Source organism: Pagrus pagrus (genome assembly GCF_965226575.1).
Source record: "Pagrus pagrus genome assembly, chromosome: 1".
Classification (NCBI taxonomy): Eukaryota; Metazoa; Chordata; class Actinopteri; order Spariformes; family Sparidae; genus Pagrus; species Pagrus pagrus.
In genome coordinates, this window is record NC_140185.1 from 35,906,357 (window position 1) to 35,932,843 (window position 26,487).

The 26,487-nt window shown below is 40.6% G+C and overlaps 2 protein-coding genes across 2 annotated transcripts; both read left to right on the forward strand.

The window, feature by feature from the left end:
* Positions 1-7,749: 7,749 nt before the first annotated feature.
* nqo1 (NAD(P)H dehydrogenase, quinone 1) lies at positions 7,750-13,092 on the forward strand. Its single transcript, XM_084350197.1, has 6 exons — positions 7,750-7,877; positions 9,716-9,883; positions 9,961-10,091; positions 11,448-11,561; positions 12,384-12,485; positions 12,651-13,092. Exons 1-6 carry the CDS (start codon positions 7,874-7,876, stop codon positions 12,975-12,977), a joined length of 846 nt encoding a protein of 281 aa, XP_084206323.1. The 5' UTR covers positions 7,750-7,873; the 3' UTR covers positions 12,978-13,092.
* Positions 13,093-14,258: 1,166 nt separating this feature from the next.
* Positions 14,259-20,508, forward strand: LOC311263435 (gamma-aminobutyric acid receptor-associated protein-like 2). The gene is made up of 4 exons (XM_084363498.1): positions 14,259-14,497; positions 16,827-16,882; positions 16,978-17,150; positions 19,953-20,508. The coding sequence occupies exons 1-4, from the start codon at positions 14,464-14,466 to the stop codon at positions 20,041-20,043; spliced, it is 354 nt and encodes a 117-aa protein (XP_084219624.1). The 5' UTR covers positions 14,259-14,463; the 3' UTR covers positions 20,044-20,508.
* Positions 20,509-26,487: the final 5,979 nt, after the last annotated feature.

Genomic DNA, 26,487 nt, shown 5'->3' on the forward strand with positions numbered 1-26,487 from the left:
AAGACTTTTAATCAACTGCTGTTCATTTAGGCGACGTTCAGGTTCACCGAAGTGATATTTTAACACGGTTTTACAACACGGTTTTCACATCACTACGTTTATCTGACTGTTTAAGTTACCAGTAACTTCACAAATTAAGATTTCTGCTCACAAAACTTATAAAATTTGATGTTTTGTTATGAATTACACAACCCAACAGCGTCTACATGTTTAAACCGTCATTTTTTGATTTGCTAATTTTATTGGTTTTGAATTGTTGTTGTTCATTGTATGTAAGTATTTATCTGAGATCAGATAAATACTTACATACTTTTATTAAAATAACATCAATTCAGATGACTTTTACTTGTAAAACTGTATTTTTACAGTAAATTACTGCGCAGTTCATTAGTAGTTGTACTTAAAGTGAAACTGTCGCCAAAATGCAACTTAGGCTCTTAATGTGAAGGAACCCGAGTCAAACCTTTGTGTAAAAGTAATTACGACGAAAAAGCCACTTTTAAGATTTACCGTCTTTTCGTTTTCGGGTCAAAATCATTTTCAATGCCGTGCTCGGGGCAACTTTAATGTAGCATCAGAATCACTTTTTAAAACACTAGGAAGACTCGACACAACATGAAACTTTGCTCGTAGCATCACCAGCGTCTCGTAGTAAACTCTGTGTACACAAATGTTCTCGATGCTCGTGTTCACGTGTAGAGACCCCGGTGATGCTACGAGCAAAGTTTCATGTTAGTTGCCTAGGTTGCACCACCGGCAGTGTTGACATGATGTCATTTCTCTGATTTATTCTGTTTATCTGCATGTGGTGATGCTGCAGGTCTGCGAACTGAAACTTTGTTAACAAAGTCCGGTTGTCTACGATACAGCACTTAGATTTGTTGACAAAGTCTCCTGAGAGCTTTCTTCAGAGATTCACTCAAATCAGCGGAGAAATGCTCTGCTCACCACTCCTCTATTATTTATCAAGTGTCAAAAGTGTATTTTCACTGAGTTGCAACTTTGACTCATGCTGAGAGGACAGAGCAGCAGCAGGGTGTTGCACAGAGAGATTGCAAAACCATCACATGAGGCGTGAGATCATTTCTTTCTCAAACTAGAAGTTATTTTCTTCAGTATTCATGTATTTTTGAGGTTTCCAAGGTTTTATTTGTTGTGCTTTTGTTCTCATCATGAGAATAATGATGGCAGTGATTGAATGATAGAAAATTACATTTAAACGTTGGATTTGAAGCTTTTGAAGTTTATTATATGAGATCATTATTATTTGTTGTTGTCGAAAGAAGTTGTCATTAGTCAATTCCTGATTTATTGTGTAGATTTCATCAACACATTGATCCTCCCCTCAGATTTATGGCTTCAGTTCAGTCTGGCACCAAAGACTCAGGGTTCGTTCTGAGTCACGTACTTTTTCTTTTAACTTCTCGTGCAGGCTGCAGCTGCCTGTACAAAGGTCATACTGTTGCATGCAGGATGCATACAACTGGGACAAACTACCTCGTAGGACATATCGTCCACAGTGTGATATTTACGACCTGAACAATGTCTTTCAATAATAAACGTGATGTGAACAGCATTTATTATTTGTATACAATTATTACTTGAGGCTCTTCTGCTTTCTTTCTAAAGTAAATGAGTAGCTGGACCTACATGTGGTTAGAAAGGAGCCATGAATTGTCTTAGATGACGAATGACTGGAGGATGTGCTGTCCCTCCCTCGTCTGCTTGTACTGCACGACTACCAGAGCCAGGAAAATCTCTATCAACATAATCCTGATTTTGACGATATCTTGGCCACACTCTGTCTCCTCTGGCATCTTCCCCCGCTGAACTTGATGTTATTTTCCACAGGATTTGTTCTGTGAGGGCTTCAACTTCCCTTGCTCTGATTTTGATGACACCTGGGTCAAAAATCTGGGAGCGGGCAGCGGTCTCCTGCATGCTCATACGTGTTACCACTGTATCTTTGTATTTATAGAGTCACTAGTAGTGAACTGTTGGACATGGCTGTTAAAACGTGTTAAATATGTTTGTTAATAACTGTTTATCTGTTTATTTAACCCTAACCCAGACAACACACAGGAGGCAGGGTTAAGAAACTAAAGGCGAGCTTTATTAAACCAAAGCTGAGTCAAAAACAAAGTAGCAACAAAAACCAGAAACATACCACGAGGAGACACTGGAGAAGATGCTGGTGGGAAACACGAGGAGGACAGAACGACCCGACAAAGACGACATACAGACACACTGAGGAGGGGATGAGGTGCAGGTGGAGTGAGGCGGGAACAGGACAGGTGAGGGAAAGGAACGGAAAAACACTGGAAGGAGGGAAAATCACAGAGGGAGGAAGTGAGAAGCAAGAGGCGACACATGAGGGCAAAATTTCAAAATAAAACAGGAAACGAGAGAACATAAAAACCGGGATCACGACAATAAGAGTTAATTGTTCAGAGTAGTGCGGCTCAGTCAGAGTACAAGAAAATAAAGCAATCGTTCGTTCTGTTGCTAAAATGTTAATTTTCTTCTTCTTAAAAAGGAAATAAAATGAAATAATCCATCTGTGTCAAACTGGAGCGACCGTCTTTGAACAGAGGAGGTGGACCACGACAGCAGCACTGAGTTATCTCCCCAGACAGCTGAACAACCATTCACATCTGGGCTCACCGAGCACTAGCAACCCACATGAAGGACCAACGACCCGCAACTCTGAAGCTCAGAGCTCACACACGTTCTCAATGACTCTGTGAGGACACATGTTTAAAAGCCTGCAGCCGGTTACACCCCGCTGTTCCGAAAATAGACTTCCAATCATCGTAATGGCGGGGTTTCCCATTTTTTCTAAAGACCCCACTATTCCGAAAAGGCTATTGGGGAACCCCTGACCCCTGACCCCTGACCCTAACCATATTGGGAAGTAATTGTAACTTGAAAGTCGGATTCGGAGCAGCGTTGTGTCGGAGTGGAGGTGTTTCAGAACGTCAAGCTGTTCCCCAGCAGCTCCTCCAGTTAGTTAGAAGTGAAGAAGCCTGTTGGATGAAGGTGACACGTCTTCAGGAAACTGAAACTGAAAGTCCGGCTGTCTACGATTCAGCACTTACATTTGTTGACAGTCTCCTGAGAGCTTTCTTCAGAAATTCACTCAAATCAGTGGAGGAATGTTCTGCTCACTGACAAAAAAATTAACGGGTCAAAGGTCATCGAATCTGATCTGGACATGAAAAGTCAGTGCTGGATTTTTCCACTTAACATCGACTCACAGCTACGATTTCATTTTAACTGCTGGAGCATGACGACCTTTAATTTGTACATTTGCAGAGTAAACATCAAGTATCTGCCCCGAGGCCTTCTTCTCTGCTGAACCAGATTCTTTGCAGGACTTCGGTCGGACCACCAGGATGTTTCTGCAGGCATTTAGTGATGATTTGCAATTAAATGTGCTAATGTGTTATTTCCTTGATGTGCAGCCAACCAGAAGTCTGAGCTACAGCCGACAACAGGTGACAGCTTCTGAGAAACACTCGGGCTGTGAGGTCGGCACAGTTTTCACTGTGAATGCGAGCTAATGATGTTGGGAGGGAAATAATGAGATCCAGTTACACGACAGGATCAGACCTTCTGCTGTGTACTCGGGGATAAATTTGTCTTAATCCCTCCAGCATGTCTGTCGGGCTGCTGCACCGCTGGATTACCTGCTGGGCCTGAAAAACAAAACTGTCACAACCGAGATGCACGAAGTGGAAACAGGCAGGAAGGACATTCAGCCGGAGCCGAGTCCTGAGTACATCTGATTTTATCTTTGTGCAACCGGCTGAAAGCCATATAACAGTTAAACAACACTTCGGCCCTGTTTACACCTGACAGCAAAGTGCTTCTTGGGTAAATATTGCAGGTGGACGTACGTCAGTTCACACCTGGCGTCTCAACGCGTGCTTGAAAAGGTCCCCGACAGTCAAATACTCGAGTAAAAGTAAAGATATCGTGTTAAAATGTGAATTAAAGTGAAAGTCACCGATGCAAATAATACTTAAGTAAAAGTATCTGATAAAAAAAAAAGTACAACTTAAAGTTAATTATGCAGATATTCACATGCATGTATATACTGGACTGTATACTGTGGCCTGGCTGATGATCAGATCTGATTATTCAGTGTTTTTCTGATTATTGGAGGAATGATTGTCAATCAAAGTACATTTAAATATGCACTCACTTAGTTACTAGTTACTTTTCAGATTACATGCTGCATCAGAGCCAAAGTAATTAAATAAAGTAAAAAGTAAAGTATAAAGTACCAGACTACATCTTTTAACAGGTAATTAGTAACGGTATCGTCCTGTCGGCAAAAACATGTGACGTGTGTGTAAAGTAAAAAGCTGAGTCAGGACGGCCCTGCCTCCTGTCTTCAGTGCAGATCTCTACAAACCTGCCGTCCTCCCTCCGTCCACCGGGCGTCCTCAGTGTTCAACGCCTGTCTGCACTCTCCTCGCAGCCACATTCACACTGACACCTTTTCATCGTCTCTCAGATTTACGTTTCGGTTGATGCATTTTTATTAAAACACTCAAAATGTCAGATATGATAATAAATCAGTCACAGGAGAGGTTTTACTGCAGAGCGAGTACTTTTACATTTGATACTTTTGGTACATTTTGCTGATAATACTTTGACTTTAAGGTATTTTTACATGAGTGTAATGATACTTTTATAAACTTCCACCTCTGGCTGCAAGAATTAAAGGTGCACTCTGTAGTTTTACTTTAAGATCTTTTACTGCCTTAACAAAGAAATGATCTTTGTTTTCATGAGTACAACACAATTTATACTGTTTTACTTTGTTTATATGTGGCGGACCCTGCCACCTTTCTAGCTTCAAACAGTGTTCTGGGACCTTATTTTCCTCTGAGAACAGCTTATTTATTCACTTATGGACAAAGTTATTTATTTTTACCTCATTAATATTGTAAATATTAAACTTCTGAGTTTTAATTTATTCTCCAAAACTACGTAGTGCCCCTTTAAGTTGCCTGACTTTGCCTGTTGATGCTGCCTGCACACGGTTACATAACGACCTCTGACCTCTGAAGCGTTTCCCCTCAGACAGGTGATGTGAGCAGGTCTCACCGCTGAGGCTCAGCCAGGTGATCTGCAGCTGACAGAAAGTGCTCAGGTAACATTCCTGTCACATTCCAGCCTGTCGGTCGTCATCGAGCTGAGGGCGCGTCTGATCCGCCCCAGGACAACTGACAATAACTGCTGTCTGGACATTTAATTGTGCTCCGTGTGACAGAAAGCAAATATGAAAAAATAAAGTAAGTGGTGGATTTAATCGATCACACACACGCTGCGTGTTCAGTTGCCTACATGTGGTTCAGTTTCTCCCTCACGTGTCAAAAAGCCTGAAAACACGATGTGAAGATAAAAAGTGACTGAAGAGAAGTCATGAGGCCGGTTTCTCAAACACTGTCAGATCAAATCAGACTGAATGCATCTGTTGCAAACAGAGACGAGACGTTAGAGACATTTTTTCAACTGAACACTCGGATCACATCAGCAGAAAACTGGTCTGATTGTTGCTTTTATTGATCTTGTGGTTCAGTTGAAAGCTCCTGACTGAATATTAAACATGTGGTGAGAAAAACATCTTTGTCGTCTTCTCTCACAAGCTCATCGTTAATATTTTATTTCATTGTGACGTCAGTTTATTATCAGGACGAGATACAGTATGTTCTGAAGTTAGCATGCTAACAACCTAGCCATGGCCCGTCCAGGTCCAAAGCTCTCGCGTTAGCATCGTAAGCACCAACACTCCTCTGGTGCTCCGAGCTCACAGTCCGCACCGCTAGCTGCACGGCTAACTGAGCTAACAAATACTTAGCAATTACTCTGGTGATATTATTGTTATATTTCACCTTTAATGTGGATCAGATTTGGCAAAAAAATAGAAAAGAAAAGAAATTAAAATGAATTCAAAATGGCTGACTTCCTCTTGGGTTTGTGTCAGCACCTCGTTACTTTTTGTTTTAAAAGATGAAAGATGTAAGAACCCTCCGGCCGGTAAACGTCTCCGGATCAGAGCTGAATGTGATGTGACTCCAGACGTTTACTCCTCCAGAAGGTCCGGCTCTCTGCCCTGAACCACAAAACACTCAGTCTGCGTCTTTTGTTTTGTTTTGTTGTGGCAGAAATCACATTTTGTGCATTTAACTCCTGAGATGTTGGGTCAGAAACATCGACTACGTGACGTCGCGTCCCCAGGGAGCAAATGTTGCCGTGATGCCGGCAGACGTGTCTGTGGAGGAAAGTGTGCTGCTGCACCTGCTGCACCTGCTTCACCTGCTGCACCTGCTGCACCAAAGGAAGAGTAGAAGACATGTTGACGTGTGGAGCTGAAGCTTCGTCAGACTCGTCAGCCGCGGTTGTTTTGAGCAGAAGTGAACCGAACAGGAGGATTCAGCTTTCTCAGCGCCTGCAGGCTGCAACACTCAGGCCGAGCCACTGACCTCAGGTTGAGACTGAGTTTCAACATTTGTAAGAGTCAAACTGGATATATTTAAGGGAGCCGGGACAATGTCCAGCCACGTTTATGGCGACAATATCGGTGTGGCTGCGGGACATCTCCTTCCACAGCGATCAAACAACAAGGATGTTTTCTAACCCTAACTAAGTGTATCTGTGCCGAAACCGAACCAGAGCCAGAACCAGAGCACGAGCACAGAGAGAAATAAACAAACGTTCAGTTTGAATACAGTTGAGTACTGAACTAACATTTATTCTGGAGATTGGGTTCGTCTAGTCCAAATACTGTCGTCTACAGACTCATCCTACCCCCTCCCCACAGGTGCCGACGTCAGACAGTTGCTCCCTCATGGTGTCGGGGTTTGGTCGAGGAGGAGGTTCGGATATTTCCGAGTTCGGAGTCGCCTGGAGCGCATCATCATCAGGAGTGAAGATTTCACCTTAAAGGGGTGTAAATAACGTCTTCTCAGATCAGGTCAGGATCTTGGAGCTTCCAGAGATTACGTTGGACGAGCTGCATGGAGGCTTTTTGTGTTTCCTCTTTTTATTTCTGTTGTGTCTTTTTTTAAAGACGCGTCTCCAGCTACTCTGTCGTTGAGGAGAACGCTGCGATGCTGTTTCGCTGTGAAGCTCCAGAAATGATTTGTGGACTGCGAAACTCTCCATCAACATGAGGGTGAGTAGGTGATCACTGAATTGTCACTTTTGGGTGAAATGTTCCTTTAAGACAAAAAAACAAGTGAGGAAGATTCTTCTACCTTTTATTTTCTTATCTTAGAGTTAAAGTCTGTTAAAGTGTTAAAGTGAAGTGTGTGAAAGTTGCTCTGACTGAGCAGTCAGTCAGTCATGAAAGCCCGTCCGCAGAGAAGCCGGTGACAGGTGACATTAAACTCGAGGACTCGACCGAACAGCTCAGGCTTTACTAAACCGACGCCTTCCTCCACTTCTCTCCTAACGAGGTGAAATTAAGCCGGATTAAAGAGTTTATTAAGCCACATGACCCGGTCGGATAATCCCTTGAAAGTGACCCAAACATTCTTTTCCAGGCCAAATGAAACCAATCTGATTCGCCCACAGCCTGACTGACTCACACACACACACACACACACACACACACACACACGCACGCACACACACACACCTCCCTTTACAAACACTGAACTAAACCGGTCCTACAGTTTGACAGCAGAGGTTTTTTTTTCACTTCCTGCAGTGTGTAGTTGTGACTTACAGACACTTTGCTCTCCATCTGATATCTAACATGCTTCTCACGCAAAGAAGTCCACTCGCTCTATAAGAGCCGCGGTGCCGCCCGGAGCCAGGTCTACACTTCAGACGGGTCCAGCAGACGCACAGCAGCATGGGTAAGACTCATTTTATTGTTTTCACCTCCGTCCAGTCCAGACAGATTTCACATCACTGGAAAACAACAAGCTAAAAAACAATGATGTTTGTTTTAAACTACATACTGTACTTTGTATCAGGAGCTTGTTAGTGTCTGAGTTAATCATTTAAAAATGTGCGAGTAAATCAGATCAACAGATAAAAACACAGCTGCATGGAAAAGAAACAAAAACACTCTTCGTCACAGACTTTAAGATGAAAAACTTTGCGTATATTGGTAACAAATGTATTAATTATTGACCATAAATCTCCAAACAGCAGTTGAAAATGCGAGGACCTGCATCTGTCTCGTTTCGGTTGCTGCCGCCCGGCGTGTCGTCTCGTCAGACATGTTCTGCAGCTCTTTGACTGTTGTCACTCAGTATTCACACAACACTGTTGTCTCTGCTGCTTTATTATCAGACTGTAAACATTAACACACCGTTCATTGTTTCAAACGTCAGCTTGTTTTCGTCTCGATGCTGCTGATTTCACTCTGAGCTTCTCACTGTAAAGTTTGGATTTTTGAATATTCTGAAAAAGACAAAAAGATCTTGATATTGATAATACATTAATGCATCTTTCTTGACAAGGTTACAAATAAGATAAAGTTCTGCAGTTAAAGCAGCATGATGCAGATACACAGCACCAAAGCCAGTAAGATTAAAAACATAAAACCAGTAAAACAAAGACAGAAAACATTCACAAGCATCGATCGACACTGAAACCACTTTATCATCTCACCTCCAAAACTCACAGAAAACACTTCATACAACTCTCACAACCTGCTGGCCTGAAACACGCTGACGACGGGGCGCGTCGCAGAAATGATTAACTATCATCTTTGATGTCTGAATGATTCATACAGCCGCTGACTGTCGGCTCTGAACACAGCAACACATTCTGCTTCGTTACAGTAAATACCAACCATTTTGTTTTGTCTGTCGCCTGTTTTCTGTGTCCCCAGACGTCCCTCCAGTGATCAGTGATAAAGAATCGATCAACATGTGCAGTTATCGAGATACTTATCGTCACTGCGTCACACTGTTTTGAAGGAGTTTTAACAGTTTTGAAAAGTGTGTGAGCATTTTGTGTGAAAGCAACAAAAAACGGATCCACAGTTTGTTCACACGGACGTCTGTCGGTGTTGAACAACTGTGAAAAACAGGACATTTACAACCAGCAGAGCATCGAGGACCTCAGGTTACAGCCTGGCACGCCGGGACCAGGAGCTCAGTGAGGAGGCGAGACGGGTTGAAACAGTTCACAATAAAATCTGAAAATCAATTCTAGATTTCACTGATATCCAGCTGAGCGATGTGATCAAATCTCCTTGTAGCCGCTGCCGGTGATGTGATGAACTTTGACTTATATTAAAGTATTATATAGTTATAAATATATAAGTTTATAGTAAATATCAGAGTGTTGCAGAAGTCTAATTTTATTAATGACACCTGAAACTGGATCATTGATTCATTAATGATGTGCCGACACTGAAAACTGCAGACGGCCCTGTTGCCTTATCAGAGGGTGAAACTCGACTCTTTATCAGTGACTTTGTTCTCGTGCGACTTTCAACCAGCAACCACAACAATGTTTTTACAACCTGGCAACCCAAACCTCGTTCTACTTCATAGATTATAACTCATCTATGGACACAACAGAGGTCCGAACTGAAACATCTCAACAACTATTAAATGGACGGTTAACTTTAAAACAGTGAACGGCTGTAACCCTTATCCTCAAAAGAACAGAAGTAGTAATATGTTTGTTTGTTTGTGTGTTTGTTTGTTTGTTTGTTTGTTTGTGTGTGTGACAGCTCAGAAGACGGTCCTGATCGTGTACGCCCACCAGAGTCCGGGGTCGTTCAACGCGGCGGTGCGTGACGTGGCGATGAAGGAGCTGAAGGAGCAGGGCTACAGGGTCGTCGTGTCCGACCTGTACGCCATGAACTTCAGAGCCAACGCCACGCAGGACGACGTCATCGGTGACCTCACTGTCAATGAATGTGTTATTCAGAGATCCAAATATGTTTTCAGTCCTGACGGTCTGTGTCGTGTTCAGGTGATCTGAAGAATCCAGAACTTTTCCAGTACGGCGAGGAGACAATGCACGCCTGGAAGGACGGTCGCCTCAGTGACGACATCGTGGACGAGCAGGGCAAAGTGCAGGAGGCGGAGCTTATCATCTTCCAGGTCAGAGGTCGCCCATGTCGCTAGCTTGTCCTGTTAGCTGTCGAGACTTTGAGTGAAGATATCAGATTATTTCCATTAATTTCCCACAGAGACGACAGACGGCTGTTCTTCTGATCTTCAGCGGGCTGGTGTTTCTTTATCACCTCAGTGTCTTAGCCGTTAGCAACGTTAGCTAGTTGCTCACTTTCGCTCGCATTAGCTCGCTTTGGCTATTTAATAACAGTAAACTGCGATCATGGATGTTTCTTTATGCCTCTAACTATCAAAAAACTCAACTATATAAAAGCAGAACGTCATTAAACTGCAGTCTGAAGTTACTTAAGATGGCTGCCGACCTCTGACCTATTGATTGACAGCTCATTTGACCATTTAGGTCAAAGTATTTTTAGCAATTTCTCTGATTGATAGTAAGCTGCTTTAACAATCGATTATCAGTTAATCATGAATAATGCAGACTCTGAGTCGCTGCATCAGGAGCTGAAAGAACAGAACGATAAATTAAACAACATAAAATAATGACTTACAACAACTGGCCCAACAAAATCAAACCATGTTGAGGCTTTTTGAATTTAAAATTACTTCTATTTAATTAAATAAACTTTCTCATACCAGTATTTTGTATTTCATTTTGAAATGTTTGATAAGCAAGTATTTTAAATAATTAATTAATTGATAATAAAAAACTGAATTGGTTAAATTCGATTAATCATTAATCATTAACATGTACTGAGGCCCTGTGGCCTGCAACAGCCAGTGAGTGATCTCATAGACGGGAGACCCACCCTTTTTTTATATGCACAAAGTAAGTGCACATAAAGAAATAAAGAACTGATATGAGTTTTATGCTGTTGTTGGCGCCTGAATATTTAATTAGAAAAAACACGTTGAGTGTTTATTTTCCTTGATATTTTTATTGAATTTGAACTTGGGCCATGAGAAAAATAAATAAACTATTCAGTGTTCAAACATGTTTAGATTAAAGACAGAAGCACTTACAGAGCTACAGACGGCTTGAGGAAAAATTCAGCTTATAACCTTTAACAGGAGCCCAGAACCACGTCTGTACTCCAGATGGTTCAACAACAGCTCTGAATTTACGACTGGGAGAGACGTTGAGGATCATTTTACGTAAATCCAGCCTGAAATAGCTTTTTTATTTTTTATTTTCATGTGTCTTCTTTTAATTCTGGCCTCTAAATAAAGAATCAGCCTCTCATGTTAACTGACTGTTTTCGTAAACAAATAAATAAGCTTAATTAATTGACAAAAGTGACAGAGAATGAAGTATTTGAAAGGAAATAACACAATAAATAAAAACATTGATGTCAGTGTGACGTGTTGTGTCTCTTGTTGCAGTTTCCTTTGTACTGGTTCAGTGTGCCGGCCATCATGAAGGGCTGGATGGACAGAGTGCTGACACAAGGCTTCGCCTTCTCCCTGCAGAACATGTACAATAACGGGATATTCAAGGTCCGTCTGTCCCCGCTGGACGACACGTCTCTTTGATACTAACTGATAATAATGAGACAAAGTAAACGTGATGATACAGACAGAGGAAACATGGTTTAACCCTCGTTTAACATACTCAACATGAAAACCTGCAACATGTTTCAGACGTTCATTAACAGAATCTCAGAATTATGAATCAAAACAAACAAATTCTCATAAATCTAAGCCCCTCTAATTTGTATTTATGAGCAGAAAACAAACTTTTAATATAGTATACATCAAATATAAGAACATTTTCAACTGTTTTACTATATTGTCCTTCATTTTATGATTGTATGAGTGCCCACAGAAAGAGTCATAGCCTTAAATATCCTTATATTTAGCTAAAACATTAATGAACATCTTCAGCGGTGGCTCACATACAAACAGACACCACAACAAAACATGAAACAGAAAACAGAAGTAAAAACTCAAGAAAACACGACCGGAGCTGACGAGAGCAGGACGACTCTCTCCTCCAGTAGAAGTTCAGATACTTGTGTAGAAGTAGAAGTACTGATTCGACTTCTGTACTCCAGTAAAAGTAATAGAGTACAGGCTCTGAAATGTACTCAGAGTATCAGAGTAAAAAGTCTCCCTCTGAAGGACATTTGTGGTCGAAGCTAACTGAAGCTCACGTCATATTAATATAATTCAAGGACTATTAAACTTCAGCAGTATGAAGGAGTACTTGTCGCCGGTGACACTCACATACTTGTTTCCTCCACACGTCAGCCGCTGTGTGAACGTGTTGCGTTGCTCTGACACGTCGGATAAAAAGATTATTTTTAATGTTTCTTGAAGGAAAAGAAAGCGATGTTGTCCTTCACAACTGGAGCAACACAGACGATGTTCAGACCAGACGGGATCAACGGAGACATCAACGTCACACTGTGGCCTCTACAGGTGACACACACACACTTTACACACATATACACTCAGAAGTCATTAGCTCACTTGGCTTTTATTAACAATTGTGATTTATTACAATGTAAAATGATTCTGAGATATTCTGTCGGTGGACGGTTGTTGACGTCTGTCTCGTCTTCCTGTCTCTCTCGTTTCTTTCAGAACGGCACCCTTCACTTCTGCGGCTTTCAGGTTCTTCCTCCTCAGATATTCTGGAGTCCGGCTCACTGCCCCCCCCCTGTGAGGACCGCCATGTTGGACGGGTGGGGAGCCCGACTGAAAGGACTGTTGGCAGAGAAGCCTTTGACCTTTGCCCCCTGTGAGCTCTTCGACCTCACGTTTAAGGGCGGCTTCATGATGTTTCCGAAGGTGAAGGAGGAGCGAGAGTCGCAGCCCGTCGGCCTCACCACAGGACACCATCTGGGGAAACCGCTGCCGCCCGACAACCAGATCAGAGCTCAGTCTGCCGAGCCAGACTGCAGGAAGTAGGACCTGCCCCTCACTCATGTGCCGTTAAACCCATTCAGATGTGTTGAGATGACTTGAATGTCAAAGTATGTGATTTATAAATGTGTTTCATTTACTGAAACTGAAATAAAAACATTTAAATAACAATGACATGAACTTTCTTAACTTACTGTAGTTGAGTATATCAGTACGCGTGTTATTGATACTTGACATGTCTACAATGTAGTATTTCTACTTTTATAGTATACTAGAATACTTCTTCTACCGCTGGAAGAAGTACTTTGATATAGTTATTTATATCCTGTACATGAGGCATCTAATCTATCTCTCCCTCCTTTGTTGTATTTGGTATTTTGGGGAGTTAATCGATTACAGGGTGTAAAGTTAGAGGGTGCCCGATGCTATTTGATTTGGGGATGTTTAACTGAAGTTGACTTGATTAGTTAACTATTACTCTGAGTAGTGTTTGAGAAGAATACTTTGTACTTTTACTGATGTGTTATTTTAATACCTAGTATAGTAATTTTACCTGTAATGGAGTCTGCATTAATTTAATTTATTCTAATTGACTCAACATGATAGAAAAACGTTGCATTAAATGTGACCCTTCACATTGAACTTATGTCATTAAAATACTTAAAGTCAACTCGCTGCAGCATTTGACTGCAAATTCACAGACAAATTTGCAATTAATCAAATTATCACAGCAGCTGTCATTTAGTTAACCTGGGGCTCTTGGGAAAGTTGTTTACCTTACTGTTGTTCAGCCTTGTTTGTTTTATATCACTGTAAACTGAATATATATTTGTTTTTTTGGTTGAACAGAAATAATTTAAAGAAGTCTCATCAGGCTCTGAGGTGTTGTGAAGACAATTTTTCACTTGCAGTATTTCACTAATTGATTAATATCACTATATTAATAATATTTCCTTATTTTAATTGAATGATCTCATCGGTAATCGACTGATGAATCGATCATGAACGCATCGTCAGCTGCAGCCTGTGCGCTTCATCACGATATGGTTATGTTTATGTTCCTCACAGAGCAGAGACCAAATGTGACAAGTGAACAGGGAACCGTGTCAAAAGGTTATCATGTAGAAAAAGCAAAAAATTCCCATCAATGTTGAAATGTCAACAATAAAACGTCGAGATATGCTGTAAGAAAGAAATAAGCGCATTTAATTTGAGCACTTTTAACCGTGAGAAGTAACAGCGTCCCGTTTCTCCTCGCCGGCCCCCCCTCCCCGGCGGAGTGGAGCGGTCCTGTGTGACGTCACTGCGGGGCGGAGCCGGCAGCGGGCTGCCAGTGAAGCGCAGACTGTTGTTTGTTGTTTTGCTGAAGTGTTGCGAGCCGCCGCGTCTCTGACGGACACACACACACACGCCGAGGCCAGCCTGAGAGGAGGGTTAAAGCACAGGGACGAGACATCTCCAGCCGTTCATTAACCTCCGGTCCACTTTATAACCCGCCGCATCGAGCGAACCGAGCCCGGAAACGGCAAACATGAAATGGATGTTCAAAGAGGATCACTCGTTGGGTAAGGAGGGAGGAGGGAGGTGTTGCCTTCATGGAGGAGTCGTAAAAATGTCTACGCAGATTAATTTCTGACGGGAAGTCTTGTGTTTTGGCCGTTTGGGGGAATAAACTGCGGTGTTGTGTTGGGAAAAGGCTCCTCTAAACCCCGCCGGGCTCACACAGTGGCCTGTCCTTCAGGCTTTTGTCTGGAGAGGAGGCTCTGGGTTTAAGCTAGCTGCCACCGACACCACACACACGTTAAACATGGCTGTAAATATCAATGTCAGCTGATGTGAAGGGGAATTATCTCCTCTCGGTTTTAAATGTGACCCGATGGATCCGTGTATTCAAACAGATCATCGTCTCTTTGTTCGTAATCGCCGGACGACGACCTGGTTTCAGGCTGATGGTGGATATTGACACGGTGGAGACACATTAAGCTGCTAAGCCTCGTTTTCTCCGTGTAGTTACAGTTACACAGCTGGATTACACAGCTGTGCTCGGCCTGTGTCTGCACCTCAGCATCAGATGTTTCACATTAGTCCACCTGTCAGGAGCTGCAGGCCTGTGAGGCGTCAGCAGGGTGATAAAGTTGTTTCAGCTTCAGGCCTGCAGGCTGGTTTTACATCCCATCTTTGAGGCTTTTATATGGTTAAATCTGTAAATAAACCATTTAAAAATCAACTAAATGTTTAAACTGAGATGTTAGAAATAAATAGCAGCTGCCTGGCAGGTTATTTTGAGGCCTAACTGCTTCCTTAAACAGCTTACTTTGTTTGACCAGCAGCCAAAATGACAGAAAACTGTATTTATGATAAAATATGAGACACAGGATGTTAAAAACTTTTCATATTTATGAATTTAAAACCAAAACACATCCACTATTCTCCACGTTAACTGACAAGTTGCTCCAACTATAAATTCATGATGTAAGATAACTTCCTGTTGAGGCCGGCTGATGTTATCCACTTGTTTTCAGACTTTAAACACCTCAGAGCTGTTTGAGTATAAATACACAGCGACGTGTTGCTGATGAGGAACAATGAGCTCTTTAAATCTGTGGCACTTAAAACATCTACAGTCCAAAACAATCAAGACTATGACGGATAACTGGACCTCTTTCCAACTCAGTGTTATTGTTGCTGTCAAGTGTTCAGACTACATTACCCATCAACCCCTCTGCTTCCTGTGAAAAGGAGGATGTGCCTCATCCAGTTTCATGCTGCACAACAGCTGTTTGAAGTGTGTCGACTGCAGCTAAAGGTTATTTTATTACTAAATAATGTGCGGAGTACTTTTTAGATTAATTGTTTATGATTAAAACATTTAATTCCTTTTATTTTATTTTATTTTATTGGTCTAATGTGATTGTAATTTATTGTTAAAGTGCAACTGATGCAACGTATAAGAGCCGACCGACGCTGGATTTTTGCAATGACGCCTCAAATGCCCTTATTAAACACTTGTGACAAAGATATTTATGTAATGGTAGCAGGATATTTGACATTTTATCAGTAATGATCCATTACTTTATTATCCAAAATGACATTGGTGCACTGATAGAGGACATTTAGCTGCGGATTTAATAATTTTACCGGTGGAGATCAGAATAAAAGGGAAAAAAAGAAAAATATTGATGCATTACAAACCGATGTTACGCTTTATTTACATCTCTTATGTCCTTAACTGTTTTAATTTCAAAATCATTTGACTGACTAATTCTGGGGCCATTCACAGATGCAAAAATAGATTTTATAAATGAGATTTATAAAATTCTCTAAATAATTTACACTTTTTGAAAATTTAAAATGTTGCCATTTGATTGGATACCCGTCCAATATTTTATGGAGCTTGTTTGTATGAAGACGGCATATATTCAGTTTAATCATATACAGTTATGTTGTTTTAATTAACCAAACGGTCCAAAACTCAAATAAAGTTGATTTACAGTCAAACGAAACGGTAAAAAAATCAAAAATTACTTGAGACGATTAACCAGTTATCAAAATACTTGGTGATTAATTTTCTTTGGATCGACTAATTGATATTTGCTTATCGTTGCAGCTCTACTGTCTGTGTTGATGTTTTATTCATGATTAAAAGCGGCTCATTTCCCGTTAAGTAACCGGATTGACGGGTTTTGTGGTTCAGTTGTTCTCAGTGTGCTTTAATCCTCAGCAGCTGTCGGTGAATCTCACAGTTCACACTTCAGATATCGATCTTCGTCCATCACTGCTCTTCATCTCGTCTGTACAGAAGAGGAAGTCTTACCTCAGAAACGTCTATTTCTGTTGACGGGGGGGAAAAATCACATAATTAACGTGACTGTTGTTTGTTTTTTTGTCCACCAGAACATCGATGCATAGAGTCAGCCAAAATCCGCAACAAGTACCCTGACAGGGTCCCGGTGAGTGACGTTTCAGAGACATCGCAGCAGGTTTAGACGAGATCTGTTCGGTGACGTGTCGGCTGTAATCGTTGTCTCTCTGTGTGTCCTGCCAGGTGATTGTGGAGAAAGTGTCTGGATCACAGATAGTCGACATCGATAAGAGGAAGTACCTGGTGCCCTCCGACATCACAGTGGCTCAGTTCATGTGGATCATCAGGAAACGCATCCAGCTGCCCTCAGAGAAGGCCATCTTCCTCTTCGTGGACAAGACGGTGCCTCAGTCCAGGTGAGGGCCGGGACACCGGGGGTTCTGTCACTGCAGAACTTTTATATTACATGATTCAACAGAGAGGTTTGAATTATTATTGTTTTAACTTTTAGCTCAGTTTGTTTCCCCTCACAGCCACAAAAACAATACACAGATTTAATTTTCTATCCTCTTCACTTCAGCACTTCTGTCTTTTTAGAGTTTAATTGGAGACGGACAGCCTGAACAGAGGCGCACATGATTTATAAAACATGCACCTGAACCTGCAGTCGATCAACAAGAAATTAATTTACAACTGTTTTGATTTTAGGATTTTTTTTAAAACAAAAATGCCAAAAAATGACTTCTCAAAGGAAGATCCAGCTTTTTTTTACTGCTAAACTTAATATGTTTGGGTTGTAGACTGGTGGTTGATTAAACGGGCAATAACAGAACATTTCTCTGCAGTTTTCACTTTTCACTCAGTCAAAACTCAGATTTCTTTCAGCACTGACAGCTGTGCCAATGTTGGACCTGGATCTAGATCAGTAAAGGTCAACAGTTCATTGGTTTAATGCTCCAACAGCTGTCATTTACATTTTCAGACTCTTCTTTAAAAAGACCGGAGTGTTTTACAACAACAGCTTGACTTTGTCCTCGTGGCTTTTTGATGACTTCAATAATATTCACCAAAGATAAAGACTCCAGAGTTCAACAAGAACCACCAGCCTTCAGTGATTCAACAAAAGAGAGAAATTCAGTTTGTTACAAGACTTGGCTCCTTAAATCTGTCAAGAGTGAGCCCTCTTCACAAACAAATAAAGGATCTCTGGGGAAAATAAATAAATAAACCCAGCATCTCTATAATTGTTGGAGCTAAACTAGCTGTCGTCCTGTTTTTGACTGTGTGTGTGTAAAGTGCATGCAGGTGTTCGTGAAGCCTGGATGAGCTCACTTCGCTTCACTTCAGTTCAGTGAAACATGTAAACAGATAAAACTCGAGTCAAATGACATTTATGACTTTTATCACCAGGAACTTGTTTAATTAAAGACGCCGTCTCAGCCTGAACAGAGTGACTCTGTCCCTGTTCAACTTCCTGTGTGGCGTCTTATCAAGCGTTTAATGTTAATGTGGAGTGTAGTCGTGTTGTCAGCGCTCCACATGAGGTCAGTTTAACAAACGTCGCTCACACTGGATGAAGTGCTTTTGTTTGGCACTACTTTCAGCGGTGGATTAATATTTGACTGAAACTGGTCAGAGGAGCAGACGAAGGAAAATGCAGGAACTGTTTATTCAGTTTTAACGTCTGGAAAACTTTAACTGGAGAATGAAGGGGAATAAAATCCACATAACACCAAAAGCCAGGAGTTAGTGTGTCATCAGGGCTGCGTATTCAGGCTGATTCAGCCGTGGGACGGTCCTTACAGCAGCCGGGCGGAGCGTTCAACACTGCTGCTCAGTCAGTCGCTCATTACTCAGCACTTTCAGCCTGTATTTGTAACCCCGTCACAGACGGTCAGGGAGGAACGTGGCCTCTGAGGGCTTTCAGACTGTAGTTTTCTGCTGGAGAATCAGATTTATGAAAATAATCCAGAAACTGATCATTTAGTTTTTTAAATTTCAGCTCCAGTTTCACACCAAACTATCAGAACTTTGAGTCCTCGTTTCTGCTCAAGTTTTACCTTCGTCAGATCAGTAAACTCCTTAAAAACTCACAAACCGGTCTTTAAAAAAATCATCCAGTGCAAAGAAACTTTCTTCAGAAACAACAAGATTTGTTTTTTAAAGTCTTGTGGAAAAACAAATGTGAAATATGTCTGGACGAAATAATAAATGAGACTTCTGATATATTTCCATTTGATAAATGAGTCAAAGGCAACTTTTGCTACTATTACTAATTACTATTTTTCATTGTAATATTTCCATTGGATGTAATGATTCAACTCTAAAAACATGGAGTCACTCAGTTTAACATCAGAAAGCTTCAGTGAGGATCCTGAACAGGCTGATACAGGATATAAAAGCTTCTCAGGCGGTGAGGATGGAGAACCTTAAAGAGGCAAAATATCAAAAGTTGCTTATTTTTTTGCAAATAAATTGATTAAGTTTGTTTTAAAATGCAAAGTCATCGGGCGTCTTGTTCGAGCTGAGAGCCACAGACAGGAAGTCAGAAAGTGTTGAGACGGACGAACACGATGTTGGTTTTCAGTCATTGGTTAGTTTGCTGGTGTCGAACCGTGTAGTTACATCGTCACATGATGAACTGCGACTTCTTCTCACACGCCTACATTGTGAAAGAAGCGTCTGTGAAACAGTGGATACATTTCTTTCAGCTCCGCGACTCGTCAGAATTTGAGCCATTCGGTCTGATAATTTTTGAAAGTCTTGAAGAGCCGTAAGATTAAATCATTTCATCCCCATTAGCCGTGCGCTAAACCGGAAGATGTGGGTGATTGTATAGCCGGGAAGTTGAGCTTTTTGGGCTTCGAAGCGCCACTGAGCAGCTCCGCCTCCAACGCTGCGTCCAGGTATCATCACACCTCCTAATCTAGCAAACTGAAAACCGACAACGTGTCTGTCTCAAACGGGAGGACGTAGTGTATTTGTTGGGGACTATTTTCAGCGGCGGATGCATCTGTGGCAGGTGTGAGTGTGTTCATGGTAATGAAGCAACAACAGTGAGGCTCATTGATGTGTTTTAATAGATTTGGGCCAACAATGGCGCTCTGTGGCTCAGGAAGAAGACGAGTCAGGCTGTGACACACAGTCACTGTTGATACGTAGAGAACAGCTGTCATTGATCGGTTGATTGGTAACTTTTTGTCTCCGTCACGTTCCAGCATCACGATGGGGCAGCTGTACGAGAAGGAGAAGGACGAGGACGGCTTTTTATACGTGGCTTACAGCGGCGAGAACACCTTTGGTTTTTAAAACGGGAAGCCATGATCGCGCCCGGCCTTACGCGCGGCGCCACCCTGACACCCACCCACATCTAATCACCGCCCTAGCTCGGCCCCCTGGAGAAGCGTCGGGAAGCCCCGCAGAGATTGAGCGACATGAACGCATCAGAAAGACGGACTGACTGCTCACCTGACTGGATGAACATAAACGAGTGTGTTTGTTTTGTTGCACCAGTTCTTTAAAGAATCGTAGATTCAGTTGTGTATAGTGTGTTACATTTCAACTATTGTTTGTTTGACGTTGTGATTTGAGTGTTTTAGGAGAAAAACCTTGATTTTGTTTTTATTTTCACATTTTAAATGAAACGAGTGAATGAGTTTTGCTTTTAGTTGTGCTTTTTTTTTCCTCTTTGAAGACGATATTTAAAAGAAGTTTTAATTTAATTATTTGAATTGAATTAGGATGACCTAACCAATAAAAAAGATGAAAATTAAACCTGGTGTTGTTTTTTCAAAATGTCAGCGATGTTTATCTGTATGTTCGGTTTAATGAGGTTTATAAAAACTCTGTTAAACTTTCTCAGTTTGAGGTGGAAAGTATCTGAGTACAACTTACTTGTACTTTACTTTTCTGCTACTTCATACGTCTACTTCACTACATTTCACACATAACTTTAGTTATTTTTCAGATCCAGTTTAAACCACAGTCTAACTCGATTCTGATTGGCTGCAGAGTTGTTTATTGAATCCAACAGTCCGATAATAAATCCTCCTGACATGAAGTTTGTGATGTTAGCAGCGTGGGTATAGAAATATCTGGACCACTTTTAGAATAAAAGCTGTAAAATTTCCTCCAGATATTTAAAATACTTTGAGGATTAATTGTGAAAACTTTCATGTAGCGCCTTCACCAGGACAAAACCTCTACAAATACCTAAAGTACCTTCAAAACAACATTCCCATCGGCCTCAGCTGCACTTTATGCTAAGTGTTTATTAGCAAACAGCATGCTAACACACTCAACATAGATGGGAAACATTCCTGTCTAACATCAACATGTTAGCATTAGCATGTTATCGCAAAGCAGAAGAATTGACAAAGACTGAACTAAAGACTAAAATACAAACTAAACTAACGAGGGGATGAGGTGCAGGTTAAAGGTTTTGATTCAAATGTATCACACTGAACTGTTTTGTGTGACATTGACAGGCGTTTCTATTATTTTGTCTACCTCAGTAACATTAATGAATGGAGGCTAAATAAAGGAAACTCTCTGTATAACACAATAAAGTTCAACAGCATCACAAACCTTTTCTAAAGTCTGGTTACAGCAGCAGATTAATGCTCATGGTTTAAATGTTCAGGCGTCCACAAACTTTTGGCCACACATCTCTCCACCAGCCACCAGGTGGTGATGAAGGCTCTGAAGAACAAACAGCATCAGGCTGCTCACTGTGATCGAAGTTTTAAATATCTTAAACAACTATTATAACCATTGACAATCCATCTGCTGGGACTCAGAAATGTTAACAGACGAGGTAACGTTTTAAAGTTTTATTCAATTTCATGTCGAGTCTCATCCTCCTACATCTTCCTGGGAGTAACAGCGACAGGCGACCAAATTAAACGTTGTTAAATTGAATTAAATGACAGATTTCTCTGGTGTGAATGTTGTTGGAGACATTTGGGACGACGTCAGTTCACAACTCAACAAAGCGACACAGGAAGTATCTGAAAAGGGTGAGAAAAATAGTAATCACAAGAGTAACTTGTAACTAAAGCTGTCAGACAAATGTAGTGGAGATCAGAAATACTCAAAGGAAAAAGAAATGATCAGCTTTCCAACAGTTTTTACAGAAAATCATCTTCATTAGAAAATAAATCGTTGGGGAGGAGTGAACAGTTGGTGGCAGGTTACACTATGAATAAATTAAAGTTTAAATAAATGTGTTAATAAATGATTAAATAAATAAATATATGAAAGAATAAATGTGTATATAGAAATAAATAAAATAAACAGATTAATTCAACTTTTAATGTGTGATTTATTTGTTTAGATTGGGAATTAAGCATTAAATTAAATAGAACTAATATTATATATGTATTCATTTATTCAAGCAACTAATTCTGTAATTCTTTATGTATTTATGTTTAGTTTTGGCCCTTAAAAGCCTCCGTAGATGTTCGTTCAACTACTTTCAGATTTGCATCGTGATTCTGGTTAAATTTCTTTTGTTAACTGAAACTTGGACCAGTTTTTAGCCCTAAAAGTAAAAAGTAAAGTGAAATTTCAAGATATTAGTTGTCAATCGGTCGTATTGATTATTGAACAAATTCAAATCGTTTATGAAGAAAAGTTCAGGAAGTCGTTGCTGTTTTAGTTTTAGTGACCTGTCAACACCTCCAGCTGGACCTGGAGCTGACCAACTTAAAGGAATAGTTCACTCTAAAACAAAATTCAGTCATTATCGACTCACCCACATGCTGGTGAGAAGTCCGGTGTAGTTTCTTATTCCTCAAAGTGCAGCTGGAGACTCGCGGGGGTACTCTCCGGCAACGATAATCCATATAACGAGCTTAAGTGGCGACCGAGAGAAAATGTCCATAAAACTACACAAAAACTCCGTAATATTCCTCCGTACTGCTCGTCCGCTGCAATCCAAGTGTCCTGAAGTGGCGACATCCAGTATCTCATGCAGCCAGTGTAGTTACATGATCCCAACATGATTTTGAGTCAACTGATCACATGACCTGGAAGCTATTGAGCTAAAATGCTAATATTTACATATAAAAAATTATAAAAATTCATTAAAATGAATAAAAAATATTTAGAGGTTCAAAATGTAAAAACAAGAGGTGCATCTCATGCAGCCAGTGTAGTTACATGATCCCAACATGATTTTGAGTCAACTGATCACATGACCTGGAAGCTATTGAGCTAAACACAAGAGGGATCTGCTGCACTGGTGATTTGAAACTTTGAAACTCACAGCATCATGTAAATACGGGTGTGTACTTTCGCGAGTCTCCTTCATCTTGTCCGGCGCGGCTTCCGTAGTGCAATCGGCTGCGAGGGAGACTCGCGTGAACGCGGAGCGTGCCTCCGTGTAAACAGCATAGCGACTGTTCAGGCTGTAAAAATGTACTAAATGACGTAGTTTGGAGTAAAGTCTGGATGTCGCCACTTCAGGACACTTGGATTGCAGCGGACGAGCAGTATGGAGGAATATTACAGAGTTTTTGTGTAGTTTTATGGACGTTTCCTCCCGGTCGCCACTTAAGCTCGTTATATGGATTGTCGTTGCCGGAGAGTACCCCCGCGAGTCTCCAGCTGCACTTTGAGGAATAAGAAACTACACCGGACTTATCACCAGCATGAGGGTGAGTCGATAATGACTGAATTTTGTTTTAGAGTGAACTATTCCTTTAACTGAGTGGTATTTTTTTTCTTGCATTTGAAAAATTTGTGATATTTAATCATATTTTGTTATAATTTGAAATCACAGTTGACACTGATTGTCTTTTTTTCCACAAAATAGTTTAAACTACATTTTCCAAGCAGCGTTTCGTAAACCAAACCAGATTTCTCTGTATGTGCAGCTCAGGAAAGTTCACCTTCTCCCTCTGTGACCTGACTGACAGCTTTCACAGAAACTTCCCAACACTGACAATCAAATATAATCCCAAGTTTTAGGGGGTCAGACGACAGTTTCTTTGTAAAACCACTGAATAAAATACTGCTGATGTTCAGAGTGTGATGGGGGAGATCATGTTTCAGGGTCATTCAATGAGGAAGTGTAACAATATTTCAAGTTCCCACCAACAGCAGAACATGAATGAGGAATTGCTGTGACCTTTTCCAACCACTGGAACCACAGTAATATATGAGAGAGTGCTTTATTCTCTGAATACACTGAAGTACAAACTTAATATTTAAACCCTTTTACTCTTTTTTTTTAACGTACAGCGTAAAGCAATAATGTTTATTACACGCTAAACTTAACAGGACTTAAAGGTGAATGAGAATCACTGTGGTCGTTCACATTAAGTTCATGTTTTATTATATTGTTGCACTGAACAATATTGTGTTTATTATATTTTAGCTTTCACACGTTCATGCTACACCTCATATCTGGTGCTATTATCATATACTATCAACCATAATAAACTATATTATTCTCATGTGTGCAAGATTTGTTTTGCATCATATCCTATTTTAAGTATATTACATCTCATATGTATTATTATTATTATAACAGATAACACTCACAGCTTGTTATTTTTGTCTCCAAATGTTTTAGTTCTTGTCTAGTTTTTACTTTTATTTTATTCTTATTTTTATTTTATAATACCTCTTATTAGTTTTTCTTACTTTAATCTTCTATACTCCGTCCTTGTGTTGCTGTAACAACAACATTTCCCCGCTTGGGATCAATAAAAGCTTATCTGAACTTATCTTATCTGAACTTATCTTAACTGATCTTAACTTATCTGAACTTGAAGCCTTTGGATCGTAGGACGAGTCGGCCACGAAACTCAAAAATCAACTTTTCTTACAAATAGCACCTTTAAATAACATTTCGTGCACTAGATAACCATTTAAAACAAATATATATATTCAAGACTGCCAGACAAAATAGAAAAAAGAAGATGTCTCCAGCTGCTTCAATGGAAGAAAGGAGGAAACTGTATCTTAAATCTTAGTTTCTGACAAATAATTAGAAATAAAGTGTAGCACAGATATCGTCGGTGTGAAACTGCCTGGGTCAGTGGTTTTCTTCACCTGTTTTCACTTCCTTGTCTCTCGTCAGACGTCTTTCTATGAAAGCTTTGTATACTATACAGGTTTCCCCCCATGTCAAATTCAGAGGAAAATATGAGGAAGCTGGTTTTTGTCTTCAAGCACACTTTCTTCTTCCTCATCCTCAAAGCTGAGTCAAGCTTTCTTCACCACGAGTCCGCCCCCATGGCTTGTCACTTTCTTCTTGATAATTCTTTGTCATCTGAATTTTCCCATTTTTTCCTTCATATTTGCAGATCTCAGTTAGATTCCTCGGCCAGATGTGCAAGAAGTACTCAGACATTTTACTGAAGTAAAAATACTTATAGGTTAAATGTAATTCAAGTATCAAAAGTAGAAGTACTGTGAAGGATTACCACCTTCAGACGAGGCTGGATCACACGCTTAGAGCCTCCTCGCCACCGGGGGGCGCTGAGAGGAGAAAAAAAACATCAAGTGCCTATAAATCATGTTTGACATATATTTTAAAATATTTTAACAAAATAAGAATCTAAGTCTTTAATTTAAAAACTTCATTTTGATGTTTATATATTTACACGTTAGCGATACTTTTCCTTCAAACACGTGACTAACTAATGGCGTTTTAATACCGAAATATCAATAGACGGGTTACCTGACTAAATTAAAGTGCATTATAATTATAATGATAATAGTCATATAGCAGTTTAATCACGTTGTTAAATACATTTCAAAACATGTGTAGGGGTGCCCTGAAGATACAGTCTGCTTTAAACTAGAGTAAACTAGAACCACCGTGTGCCGGTTACATGCCTCCACTTCAAAGAAGGTAAAGCTCCTCACAAGCTACAATACGGTACAAGGTGACCTCACAATATGTAAAGTGACCTTTGACCTCCAAAATCTAATCAGTTCACCCTCAAGTCCAAGTGTAGGTTTGTGCTAAATCTGATAAAAATCCCTCGATGTATTCCTGAAATATTGTCCTTACAAGATTTAAAGTCACAGTGACCTTTGACCTCTCAAGAATGACCCGGAGGGACGGACAACCCGAAAACATAATGCCTCCGGCCCCGACGATCGCCCGGCGGAAGCATAATTATAAAACATACAATTTAAAATTAATTATTTAATTAAATAGTTCATGTAAACAAACAAACAAACAAACAAAAACAACCCAAGACTAACTGCACTCTGCAGCTCTTCACTCCCCATCACTTGTGTATATCTTGCATGTCATCACCGTGTCCGTCCGTCTGTCCGTCTGTCTCAGAGGACTCGGTGACAACATTCATGTTGCCTGGAGGATGAAAGCTGACACTTCTAGTGACCTTGTGACTGTTTGTTCAGCACCGCCAGCCGGCCCAGCGGGACGTCTGTGTGAGAAATAACATTTTCACACTCGTGAAGTACGAGTACAGATGTCCTGTTTCTTTTTCAGGTGGAGGAGGGACAGACAGAGGAGGACAAAGATGAGGCTGTAGCAGAACAAATACTTCAAATAACTTGAATAGTCTTTGAATTATATCAAAAAGACGTGAGCTTCAGTTAGCTTTGACCACAAATGTCCTTCAGAGGGAGACTTTTTACTCTGATACTCTGAGTACATTTCAGAGCCTGTACTCTTTTACTGGAGTAAAGTACTTCTACTTTTACTAGAGTCTGTTTTTACACAAGTATCTGACCTTTTACTGGAGGAGACGCAGCGTGGACTCG

Excerpts from the sequence above, each read along its gene's own strand:
- nqo1 (XM_084350197.1), top strand. Across the intron at positions 11,562-12,383 it reads ACAATAACGGGATATTCAAG|GAAAAGAAAGCGATGTTGTC; the intron begins GTCCGTCTGTCC and ends TGTTTCTTGAAG. Across the intron at positions 12,486-12,650 it reads TCACACTGTGGCCTCTACAG|AACGGCACCCTTCACTTCTG; the intron begins GTGACACACACA and ends CGTTTCTTTCAG.
- LOC311263435 (XM_084363498.1), top strand. The coding sequence starts at position 14,464 with ATGAAATGGATGTTCAAAGAGGATCACTCGTTGG. Across the intron at positions 14,498-16,826 it reads CAAAGAGGATCACTCGTTGG|AACATCGATGCATAGAGTCA; the intron begins GTAAGGAGGGAG and ends TTTGTCCACCAG. Across the intron at positions 17,151-19,952 it reads AAGACGGTGCCTCAGTCCAG|CATCACGATGGGGCAGCTGT; the intron begins GTGAGGGCCGGG and ends GTCACGTTCCAG.